The following is a 12,390-nucleotide window of genomic DNA, read 5'->3' on the forward strand; positions in this document are numbered from 1 at the left end:
GCATTATATACTCTTGCGTCCAGTGCGTTACAGACTCCTGCATCCAGTGCATTATATGCTCCTGCATCCAGTGCGTTACAGACTCCGGTGTCCAGTGCATTATATACTCCTGCATCCAGTGCGTTACAGACTCCTGCATCCAGTGCATTATATACTCCTGCATCCAGTGCATTACAGACTCCTGCATCCAGTGCATTATGTACTCCTGCTGTGACGGTAGTAGAAAATATCCTCGTCAAGCATTCCCTTCTTCCCATAAAAGAAAATCACCCAATATTCTACGAGTAGGAATATCCCTGGAATCGCCAAATAATCCACACATGAGTCAACTTAATGCTGGAACAAGACTGATTTACTGGTACACAGAACTCACAATTTATGCAGCAAAAACTCCTCCTCTGGGCCAGACTAGATAATTGAGTTTTAAGAATACACACAGCTCATTTATCCTAAAACTCCTCCTCTGGGCCAGGCTAGACAATTGAGTTTTACCAATACACACAGCTCAATTATCTGCTGGCCAGAACATTTACAATTCTTAACAATTTCACACAAGTACTTTCTATCCCACATACAAACATAATCTCAACATTATTGTCCGGTACACAAATACATTCATTCTTGACATTTGGAACCGAACAATATAGTCCTCAAAATAGCAGGGAGAGAATCAAACTGAAGCATATAGGCAATTGCATAAAAGTCCTTCACAATGGCCCCCCTTTTTCTCCCTGCTCCGGCAACTCGGTTGGACCTTTCCTGGTCCAGTAGGGTTGACGGGTTCAGAGCTTTTAGTCCGAGGTTAAATCCGTTTGGCGTGACAATCCATCGGCATTCCCGTTTTGCTTGCCTGGGCGATAATGAATCGTAAAGTCATAGGGCTGTAAGGCCAAGCTCCAGCGTAGCAAACGGGCGTTGTCCCCTGAAACCCGGTTAAGCCACACCAAGGGGTTGTGATCGGTGATGAGAGTGAACGCCCGGCCATAAAGGTAAGGTGTGAGCTTTTTGAGTGCCCATACCAAGGCCAAACACTCTTTTTCAATGGTGGCATAACTGACCTCCCTTGGCAACAGCTTCCGACTCAGGTATGCCACCGGGTGCTCTCCTCCATCCTCCCCGATCTGGCTTAGTACTGCCCCCAGTCCAAACATTGAAGCGTCTGTATGGACAATAAATCTTTTGTTAGGATCTGGGGTAACCAACACCGGAGCATTAACCAGAGCAGTCTTTAGTGCTTGGAAAGCCACCTCGCATTCCGGGGACCACAGGACTTGTCGGGGTAGCTTCTTTTTGGTCAAGTCGGTCAGGGGTTTGGCCAGGGCACTATAGTCGGGTACAAAGCGTCTGTAATAGCCGGCTGTGCCTAAGAAAGCCATGACTTGTGTCTTGGTGTGGGGAGTGGGCCAATTGGCAACGGCCTCGATCTTAGCCGGCTCCGGCCGTTGCTTACCACATCCTACTCGGTGGCCCAAATATTGTACCTCGCCCATACCCAAGTGACATTTGTCGGGTTTCAGGGTCAGCCCGGCCCCCCTGATCCTATCTAATACTACCCCTACGTGCTCTAGGTGCGCTTCCCAGGTATCGCTGTGGATGGCGATGTCATCCAGGTAAGCGCCTGCAAAGCTCTGGAGACCCCTAAGTAACTGATCCACCATCCGTTGGAAGGTGGCCGGGGCGTTCTTCATCCCGAACGGCATAACCCGGAATTGGTATAGGCCGAACGGGGTGATGAAGGCCGACTTGGGTATGGCATCTTCTGCTAGGGGAATCTGCCAATATCCCTTGCATAGGTCTATTGTGGTCAGATACTTCCCTGCAGAGATACGGTCAAGCAGCTCGTCCATCCGTGGCATCGGATAGGCGTCCGTAACTGTCTTGTCATTGAGGCGCCGGTAATCTACACAGAAGCGGGTTGTCCCATCCTTCTTTGGCACTAAGACTACCGGCGAGGCCCAAGGACTTTCTGAGGGTTCGATTATGCCTAGCCGAAGCATCTCATCTATCTCCTTCCGCATCCCTTCCCGGACTGCTTCGGGGATACGGTAGGGAGGCTGTCTCAGGGGTGCCTGTCCTGGAGTCTCTACCTTGTGTATGGCTAGGAGTGTGTATCCAGGCTCCTGAGAGAATGTGGCCTGTTTTGTTTCTAGTAAGCGGACAGCTTGATCCCGCTCTTGCGGCTCCAGCTCTTCACCTAGCTGGACTTTCTTTATCTGGGTCATCCCTTCGTTACTGCCCAATAGGTCGGGAAGGGGTAGGGTCTCTGTGTCTTCTCCTGCTGGTGCACAGATAGCGGCTACCTCCTCTGCCCGTTCCTGATAGGCCTTGAGCATGTTGATGTGAAAGGTTCGTTTCACATCTTCATCCTCGCAGCTGGCTATCGTGTAGGTAGTGTCGCATATCTGTCCTATAACTTTATAGGGGCCCTGCCAGGCGGCCTGGAGCTTGTCTGTTCGGACCGGCCTTAATACCATGACCTTTTGGCCTATCTGAAAGCTCCGGTGCCTAGCCCGTCGGTCATACCATACCCTCTGGCGCTGTTGGGCCGCCCGGAGGTTCTCTCGCACTGTCTGGGCTAATTCCTCCATGCGGTCCCTCAGCTCCAGGACATAAGGTACAACCGGGGTCCCCTCAATCTCTGTCTGCCCCTCCCAGTGATCCTTGATGAGATCTAAGGGCCCCCTCACCCGCCTCCCATAGAGAAGTTCGAAGGGTGAGAATCCGGTCGATTCCTGCGGCACCTCTCGGTAGGCAAAGAGAAGGTGTGGCAGGAATCGCTCCCAATCCTTGTATGCCCCCGTGAACGACTTCAACATTTGCTTTAGCGTTCCGTTGAAGCGCTCGCACAGGCCGTTAGTCTGGGGATGGTATGGGGAGCTAGTCAGGGATTTAACTCCACAGGTTTTCCATATCTGCTGGGTTACCTCGGCCGTGAATTGGGTACCTTGGTCGGACAGAACCTCCTTGGGAAAGCCTACTCGGGAAAATACTTTAACTAGGGCCTCTGCTACGGTCTCAGCCTGTATGTTAGAGAGAGCTACCGCTTCGGGGTAACGGGTGGCGTAGTCTACTATGGTGAGTATATACCGCTTGCCGGAACGGCTAGGTTGGGCCAGGGGCCCTATAATGTCCATGGCTACCCTTGTGAACGGTTCTTCAATAATGGGCATGGAAACTAGTTTAGCCTTTGGGTGGTCTCCCTTTTTACCTATATGTTGGCATACCTCGCACGTTTGACAATACGCCCTGACGTCGTCGGACACCCCAGGCCAGAAGAAGTTCTGGGTTATCCGATACCCTGTCTTGCGTATTCCCAAATGGCCTGCCAAGGGTACGTCGTGCCCAATCCTCAATAACTCCTGGCGGTATTTCCGGGGAACTACCAGCTGGCGTTTTTGCTTAGGCCCTGGTGTATTACCCCGGGTCTCGGTGAGCCTGTACAAGCGGCCTTCCTCCCAGATAAATTGCTCCTTCTCTAACCCCCCTTGGCCCCTCCTGGCTTTCTCTCGATACTTTCTGAGGGAAGGGTCTCCGGTCACCTCCCGCCCAAAATCCTCTGGGGTGTCCCAGGGTAGGGGTTCTACAGTCAAGGGTAGGTTGGGTTGGCTTACCTGGGTCTCAGTAGGAAGCGGATGGCTCTCGGCAGCGCGACTTTGTGCTCTGGTGGTTACTGCGTGGGCCTCCTGAGCGGGGGTAGAGGCGAACACCGAAGTCAGGGGGCCAATGTCGTTGCCCAGGATGACTTCAGAAGGTAAGTCTTTCATGACGCCCACATGAACATTGCCAGCTCCCGCACCCCAGTCTAGGTGTACCTGTGCAGTAGGAATACGGTATACTGCTCCCCCTGCCACTCTCACAGCAATTGATTTCCCCGGTTTCTCTGATTCCTTAATAAGGTGTCTTTGTACCAACGTGATGGTTGCCCCACTGTCTCTTAAACCCCGGGCGGTTTTTCCGTTAACCATGACCAGCTGACAATGGTGTTTCCTGTTGTCCGTAATAACAGATTGTACCATGAGGGCTTCGTAAAGGGTGCCCAATGGTTCTTCCTGACCCAGTTCCTGGGGATCCCAAGCCGAGTCTACACAATGGGCTGCTGCTGGTGGGCGGTACCCAGGTCGAGACCAATTTGACCTGGTGTTGTTGTCCATGGGGCAATTCTGCTTGTAGTGACCCAGCTGTTTGCACCGGAAGCAGCGTTGTTCATTGTCCTCCTGGCGTGGATAGCGAGGGCTAGATGTCACCGGTCTGTTAGGAGGTTGGTATCTAGCGGCTGGTGGGTGTGAGGGCACCGTTGGTCGTGGAGGTTGTACCCGTGGTGTGACCAGGTTCGTCTTGCGAGTATCCGCATATTCATCCGCCAACTTAGCGGCCTCTGGTAGAGTCATGGGCCTGCGATCTCTCACCCAGTCTTTGACATCCGTCTGGATGTGATTGTAAAATTGTTCCAGGAGCATTAGTTGCAAAATGTCCTCTGCGGTGGTGGCCTGGCTGCTGTTGACCCAGTTAGAGGCCGACAGGGATAACTGGCATGCCCATTCCACGTAAGAGTCTTTCGTGGTTTTGCGTGAGTCCCTGAACTTTTGTCGGTAGGACTCTGGGGTTACTGCATAACGAGCCAGGAGCACTTCTTTAACCCTGGCGTAGCTATGGATCTCCTGCTCTGGCACGGTCCGGAAAGCATCAGAAGCTTTGCCTGACAGTTTGCCTGACAATATTGCGACCCACTCTCCTCTATCTATTCGGTGCAGGTTACATTGTCGCTCAAAATCTGCCAGGTAATTATCAATGTCACAGTCTTTTTCATCAAAAGCTTTAAAAGCGCTAAACGGAATCTTCCTTGTGTCTGCTGTGCTGTACTCACTGTTTGGAGAATGTGCGGCTGCTTGTTGGACTGCTGCCAATTTTAACTGTAGCTCTGCGTCTCTTATTTGTTTAGCCTCCTCCGCTAACAGGTTCATCACTTTCAGCACCACATCCGCCGTTGGGTTCGGACCGAACCATGCTAGCTTCTCTCTCATTGCCTTGTTGGCTGGTGATTCCTCCTCCTGAATCACTGGTGTCCCCATCTCTTGTACTGCTGGCGTTGCTGCAACCAAGTTCTCCTGGTCTAGCTCCATTAATTCTGCTATAATGACCCGCTTGGTTTTGTTGCTAGCAATCCTTCCACGGACTTCCAGTAGTTCTTTCAGTGTTTTTCTTTTAAGCGGGGTGTACCAGCCTTCCATTCACTGTTCCCAGTGTCTGCTTGGAATCCTGGTGTAAAGGAAAGTAGAAGGGAAAATCCCGCTGCTGCCAACCAATTGTGACGGTAGTAGAAAATATCCTCGTCAAGCATTCCCTTCTTCCCATAAAAGAAAATCACCCAATATTCTACGAGTAGGAATATCCCTGGAATCGCCAAATAATCCACACATGAGTCAACTTAATGCTGGAACAAGACTGATTTACTGGTACACAGAACTCACAATTTATGCAGCAAAAACTCCTCCTCTGGGCCAGACTAGATAATTGAGTTTTAAGAATACACACAGCTCATTTATCCTAAAACTCCTCCTCTGGGCCAGGCTAGACAATTGAGTTTTACCAATACACACAGCTCAATTATCTGCTGGCCAGAACATTTACAATTCTTAACAATTTCACACAAGTACTTTCTATCCCACATACAAACATAATCTCAACATTATTGTCCGGTACACAAATACATTCATTCTTGACATTTGGAACCGAACAATATAGTCCTCAAAATAGCAGGGAGAGAATCAAACTGAAGCATATAGGCAATTGCATAAAAGTCCTTCACACCTGCATCCAGTGCATTATATACTCCTACAACCAGTGCATTATATACTCCTGCATCCAGTGCATTACAGACTCCTGCATCCAGTGCATTATATACTCCTGCATCCAGTGCGTTACAGACTCCTGCGTCCAGTGCATTATATGCTCCTGCATCCAGTGCGTTACAGACTCCTGCGTTCAGTGCTTTATATACTCCTGCATCCAGTGCATTACAGACTCCTGCATCCAGTGCATTACAGACTCCTGCATCCAGTGCATTATATACTCCTGCATCCAGTGCGTTACAGACTCCTGCGTCCAGTGCATTATATGCTCCTGCATCCAGTGCGTTACAGACTCCTGCGTCCAGTGCATTATATACTCCTGCATCCAGTGCGTTACAGACTCCTGCATCCAGTGCATTATATACTCCTGCATCCAGTGCGTTACAGACTCCTGCATCCAGTGCATTATATACTCCTGCATCCAGTGCGTTACAGACTCCTGCATCCAGTGCATTATATACTCCTACAACCAGTGCATTATATACTCCTGCATCCAGTGCATTACAGACTCCTGCATCCAGTGCATTATATACTCCTGCATCCAGTGCGTTACAGACTCCTGCGTCCAGTGCATTATATGCTCCTGCATCCAGTGCGTTACAGACTCCTGCGTTCAGTGCTTTATATACTCCTGCATCCAGTGCATTACAGACTCCTGCATCCAGTGCATTACAGACTCCTGCATCCAGTGCATTATATACTCCTGCATCCAGTGCGTTACAGACTCCTGCATCCAGTGCATTATATGCTCCTGCATCCAGTGCGTTACAGACTCCTGCGTCCAGTGCATTATATACTCCTGCATCCAGTGCGTTACAGACTCCTGCATCCAGTGCATTATATACTCCTGCATCCAGTGCGTTACAGACTCCTGCATCCAGTGCATTATATACTCCTGCATCCAGTGCGTTACAGACTCCTGCATCCAGTGCATTATATACTCCTGCATCCAGTGCATTACAGACTCCTGCATCCAGTGCATTATATACTCCTGCATCCAGTGTGTTACAGACTCCTGCATCCAGTGCGTTACAGACTCCTGCATCCAGTGCGTTACAGACTCCTGCATCCAGTGCATTATATACTCCTGCATCCAGTGCGTTACAGACTCCTGCATCCAGTGCGTTACAGACTCCTGCATCCAGTGCTTTATATACTCCTGCATCCAGTGCGTTACAGACTCCTGCATCCAGTGCATTATATACTCCTGCATCCAGTGCGTTACAGACTCCTGCATCCAGTGCATTATATGCTCCTGCATCCAGTGCGTTACAGACTCCTGTGTCCAGTGCATTATATGCTCCTGCATCCAGTGCGTTACAGACTCCTGTGTCCAGTGCAATATATACTCCTGCATCCAGTGCATTATATACTCCTGCATCCAGTGCGTTACAGACTCCTGCATCCAGTGCATTATATGCTCCTGCATCCAGTGCGTTACAGACTCCTGCACCCAGTGCATTATATACTCCTGCATCCAGTGCATTATATACGCCTGCATCCAGTACATTATATACTCCTGCATCCAGTGCATTATATGCTCCTGCATCCAGTGCGTTACAGACTCCTGCATCCAGTGCATTATATACTCCTGCATCCAGTGCGTTACAGACTCCTGCATCCAGTGCGTTATATACTCCTGCATCCAGTGCGTTATATACTCCTGCATCCAGTGCGTTACAGACTCCTGCATCCAGTGCGTTACAGACTCCTGCATCCAGTGCGTTATATACTCCTGCATCCAGTGCGTTACAGACTCCTGCATCCAGTGCATTATATGCTCCTGCATCCAGTGCGTTACAGACTCCTGCATCCAGTGCATTATATGCTCATACATCCAGTGCGTTACAGACTCCTGCATCCAGTGCATTATATGCTCCTGCATCCAGTGCGTTACAGACTCCTGCATCCAGTGCGTTACAGACTCCTGTGTCCAGTGCATTATATACTCCTGCATCCAGTGCTTTACAGACTCCTGCATCCAGTGCATTATATACTCTTGCGTCCAGTGCGTTACAGACTCCTGCATCCAGTGCATTATATGCTCCTGCATCCAGTGCGTTACAGACTCCTGTGTCCAGTGCATTATATACTCCTGCATCCAGTGCGTTACAGACTCCTGCATCCAGTGCATTATATACTCCTGCATCCAGTGCATTACAGACTCCTGCATCCAGTGCATTATGTACTCCTGCATCCAGTGCATTATATACTCCTGCATCCAGTGCATTATATACTCCTGCATCCAGTGCGTTACAGACTCCTGCATCCAGTGCATTATATGCTCCTGCATCCAGTGCGTTACAGACTCCTGTGTCCAGTGCATTATATGCTCCTGCATCCAGTGCGTTACAGACTCCTGCGTCCAGTGCATTATATGCTCCTGCATCCAGTGCGTTACAGACTCCTGCATCCAGTGCATTATATACTCCTGCATCCAGTGCGTTACAGACTCCTGCGTCCAGTGCATTATATACTCCTGCATCCAGTGCGTTACAGACTCCTGCATCCAGTGCATTATATACTCCTGCGTCCAGTGCGTTACAGACTCCTGCATCCAGTGCATTATATGCTCCTGCATCCAGTGCGTTACAGACTCCTGTGTCCAGTGCATTATATACTCCTGCATCCAGTGCGTTACAGACTCCTGCATCCAGTGCATTATATACTCCTGCATCCAGTGCGTTACAGACTCCTGCATCCAGTGCATTATATACTCCTGCATCCAGTGCATTACAGACTCCTGCATCCAGTGCATTATGTACTCCTGCATCCAGTGCGTTACAGACTCCTGCATCCAGTGCATTATATACTCCTGCATCCAGTGCATTATATACTCCTGCATCCAGTGCATTACAGACTCCTGCATCCAGTGCATTATATACTCCTGCATCCAGTGCATTACAGACTCCTGCATCCAGTGCATTATATACTCCTGCATCCAGTGCGTTACAGACTCCTGCGTCCAGTGCATTATATACTCCTGCATCCAGTGCGTTACAGACTCCTGCGTCCAGTGCATTATATACTCCTGCATCCAGTGCATTACAGACTCCTGCGTCCAGTGCATTATATACTCCTGCATCCAGTGCGTTACAGACTCCTGCGTCCAGTGCATTATATGCTCCTGCATCCAGTGCGTTACAGACTCCTGCGTCCAGTGCTTTATATACTCCTGCATCCAGTGCGTTACAGACTCCTGCATCCAGTGCATTATATACTCCTGCATCCAGTGCGTTACAGACTCCTGCGTCCAGTGCATTTTATACTCCTGCATCCAGTGCGTTACAGACTCCTGCATCCAGTGCATTATATACTCCTGCATCCAGTGCGTTACAGACTCCTGCATCCAGTGCATTATATACTCCTGCATCCAGTGCATTACAGACTCCTGCATCCAGTGCATTATATACTCCTGCATCCAGTGCGTTACAGACTCCTGCATCCAGTGCATTATATACTCCTGCATCCAGTGTGTTACAGACTCCTGCATCCAGTGCATTACAGACTCCTGCATCCAGTGCTTTATATACTCCTGCATCCAGTGCGTTACAGACTCCTGCATCCAGTGCATTATATACCCCTGCATCCAGTGCGTTACAGACTCCTGCATCCAGTGCATTATATACTCCTGCATCCAGTGCGTTACAGACTCCTGCATCCAGTGCATTATATGCTCCTGCATCCAGTGCGTTACAGACTCCTGTGTCCAGTGCATTATATGCTCCTGCATCCAGTGCGTTACAGACTCCTGTGTCCAGTGCATTATATACTCCTGCATCCAGTGTGTTACAGACTCCTGCGTCCAGTGCGTTATGTACTCCTGCATCCAGTGCATTATATACTCCTGCATCCAGTGCGTTACAGACTCCTGCATCCAGTGCATTATATGCTCCTGCATCCAGTGCGTTACAGACTCCTGCACCCAGTGCATTATATACTCCTGCATCCAGTGCATTATATACGCCTGCATCCAGTACATTATATACTCCTGCATCCAGTGCGTTACAGACTCCTGCATCCAGTGCATTATATGCTCCTGCATCCAGTGCGTTACAGACTCCTGCATCCAGTGCATTATATACTCCTGCATCCAGTGCATTATATACTCCTGCATCCAGTGCGTTACATACTCCTGCATCCAGTGCATTATATACTCCTTCGTCCAGTGCGTTACAGGCTCCTGTGTCCAGTGCATTATATACTCCTGCGTCCAGTGTATTATATACTCCTGCATCCAGTGCGTTACAGACTCCTGCATCCAGTGCATTATATACCCCTGCATCCAGTGCGTTACAGACTCCTGCATCCAGTGCATTATATACTTCTGCATCCAGTGCGTTACAGACTCCTGCATCCAGTGCATTATATGCTCCTGCATCCAGTGCGTTACAGACTCCTGTGTCCAGTGCATTATATGCTCCTGCATCCAGTGCGTTACAGACTCCTGTGTCCAGTGCATTATATACTCCTGCATCCAGTGTGTTACAGACTCCTGCGTCCAGTGCGTTATGTACTCCTGCATCCAGTGCATTATATACTCCTGCATCCAGTGCGTTACAGACTCCTGCATCCAGTGCATTATATGCTCCTGCATCCAGTGCGTTACAGACTCCTGCACCCAGTGCATTATATACTCCTGCATCCAGTGCATTATATACGCCTGCATCCAGTACATTATATACTCCTGCATCCAGTGCGTTACAGACTCCTGCGTCCAGTGCATTATATGCTTCTGCATCCAGTGCGTTACAGACTCCTGCATCCAGTGCATTATATACTCCTGCATCCAGAGCATTATATACTCCTGCATCCAGTGCGTTACATACTCCTGCATCCAGTGCATTATATACTCCTGCGTCCAGTGCGTTACAGACTCCTGCGTCCAGTGCATTATATACTCCTGCGTCCAGTGCATTATATACTCCTGCATCCAGTGCGTTACAGACTCCTGCGTCCAGTGCTTTTTATACTCCTGCATCCAGTGCGTTACAGACTCATGCGTCCAGTGCATTACAGACTCCTGCGTCCAGTGAGTTGCAAAGACAGGCACATTCACTCACAGGCTACATAAGCTGGCCATACACCTATAGATTATCTGCAGATTTTCTATGGTCAGATGGAAAAAGTGCAACAGATTTCTCCATCTACACAAAACTATGCGGATGGAGTGCATTATATACTCCTGCATCCAGTGCATTATATACTCCTGCATCCAGTGCGTTACAGACTCCTGCATCCAGTGCATTATATACTCCTGCATCCAGTGCGTTACAGACTCCTGCATCCAGTGCGTTATATACTACTGCGTCCAGTGCGTTACAGACTCCTGTGTCCAGTGCATTATATACTCCTGCATCCAGTGCGTTACAGACTCCTGCATCCAGTGCATTATATACTACTGCGTCCAGTGCGTTACAGACTCCTGTGTCCAGTGCATTATATACTCCTGCATCCAGTGCGTTACAGACTCCTGCATCCAGTGCGTTACAGACTCCTGCATCCAGTGCGTTACAGACTCCTGCATCCAGTGCGTTACAGACTCCTGCATCCAGTGCGTTACAGACTCCTGCATCCAGTGCATTATATACTACTGCGTCCAGTGCGTTACAGACTCCTGCATCCAGTGCATTATATACTCCTGCATCCAGTGCATTATATACTCCTGCATCCAGTGCATTATATACTCCTGCATCCAGTGCATTATATACTCCTGCATCCAGTGCGTTACAGACTCCTGCATCCAGTGCGTTATATACTCCTGCATCCAGTGCGTTACAGACTCCTGCATCCAGTGCATTATATACTCCTGCATCCAGTGCGTTACAGACTCCTGCATCCAGTGCATTATATACTACTGCGTCCAGTGCGTTACAGACTCCTGTGTCCAGTGCATTATATACTCCTGCATCCAGTGCGTTACAGACTCCTGCATCCAGTGCGTTACAGACTCCTGCATCCAGTGCGTTATATACTCCTGCATCCAGTGTGTTACAGACTCCTGCATCCAGTGCATTATATACTACTGCGTCCAGTGCGTTACAGACTCCTGCATCCAGTGCATTATATACTCCTGCATCCAGTGCATTATATACTCCTGCATCCAGTGCATTATATACTCCTGCATCCAGTGCATTATATACTCCTGCATCCAGTGCGTTACAGACTCCTGCATCCAGTGCATTATATACTCCTGCATCCAGTGCGTTACAGACTCCTGCATCCAGTGCATTATATACTCCTGCATCCAGTGCGTTACAGACTCCTGCATCCAGTGCATTATATACTACTGCGTCCAGTGCGTTACAGACTCCTGTGTCCAGTGCATTATATACTCCTGCATCCAGTGCGTTACAGACTCCTGCATCCAGTGCATTATATGCTCCTGCATCCAGTGCGTTACAGACTCCTGCATCCAGTGCATTATATGCTCCTACATCCAGTGCGTTACAGACTCCTGCATCCAGTGCATTATATGCTCCTGCATCCAGTGCGTTACAGACTCCTGCATCCAGTGCATTATATACTCCTGCATCCAGTG

The 12,390-nt window shown here is 49.3% G+C and overlaps 1 protein-coding gene across 1 annotated transcript; it reads right to left on the reverse strand.

Moving 5' to 3' along the window:
- Positions 1 to 878: 878 nt before the first annotated feature.
- Positions 879 to 5,714, reverse strand: LOC120993770 (the record flags this gene model as incomplete). The annotated part of the gene is made up of 4 exons (XM_040422241.1): positions 5,675 to 5,714; positions 3,612 to 4,771; positions 2,664 to 3,383; positions 879 to 2,153 (listed from the first exon to the last, which is right to left on the reverse strand). Coding segments are annotated over exons 1-4 (3,195 nt in total), but the record flags the coding sequence as incomplete, so codon positions are not given.
- Between the last annotated feature and the right edge of the window lie 6,676 nt (positions 5,715 to 12,390).

The sequence above is a fragment of the Bufo bufo genome, chromosome 3 (assembly GCF_905171765.1).
Source record: "Bufo bufo chromosome 3, aBufBuf1.1, whole genome shotgun sequence".
NCBI classification, from domain to species: domain Eukaryota; kingdom Metazoa; phylum Chordata; class Amphibia; order Anura; family Bufonidae; genus Bufo; species Bufo bufo.